Source organism: Eimeria tenella, genomic scaffold, assembly GCF_000499545.2.
Source record: "Eimeria tenella Houghton genomic scaffold, Eth_scaff1723, whole genome shotgun sequence".
In the NCBI taxonomy this organism is placed as follows: domain Eukaryota; phylum Apicomplexa; class Conoidasida; order Eucoccidiorida; family Eimeriidae; genus Eimeria; species Eimeria tenella.
In genome coordinates this window covers 1,904-2,110 of record NW_013541550.1, presented here as the reverse complement: position 1 = coordinate 2,110, position 207 = coordinate 1,904, and the positions used below count along the sequence as shown (strand labels likewise).

At 71.5% G+C, this 207-nt stretch overlaps 1 protein-coding gene across 1 annotated transcript in view; it reads left to right on the top strand.

Annotated features, from left to right (window-relative positions):
• Positions 1 to 86: 86 nt before the first annotated feature.
• The window catches only part of ETH_00040985 (uncharacterized protein), a gene marked incomplete at both ends in the record, with an annotated part of 1,430 nt that continues 1,309 nt past the window's right edge, over positions 87 to 207 (top strand). Inside the window, one exon of the mRNA XM_013373776.1 lies at positions 87 to 129. Coding sequence (XP_013229230.1) covers positions 87 to 129 — 43 coding nt within the window. The remainder of the gene's footprint in view (positions 130 to 207) is intronic.

Below are 207 nucleotides of genomic sequence, written 5' to 3'. Positions count from 1 at the left end.
CCGGGGGCCCCCGGGGGCCCCGAGGCGCTGCGTCCGAGGGCCCCGCGGCTGCAGGAAGTGGCCCGGGGTGTCTTTTTGGCAAACAGGGTACTAATCGAGTACCCTGGGGAGCAGCAGCTCCCCACTGAAGTTCGCCTGGCCCTCAAACACCCCCACGGCTACCAGCTCAAGCGCATGCACCCCCCGAGGCCCCCAGAGGGGGCCCCC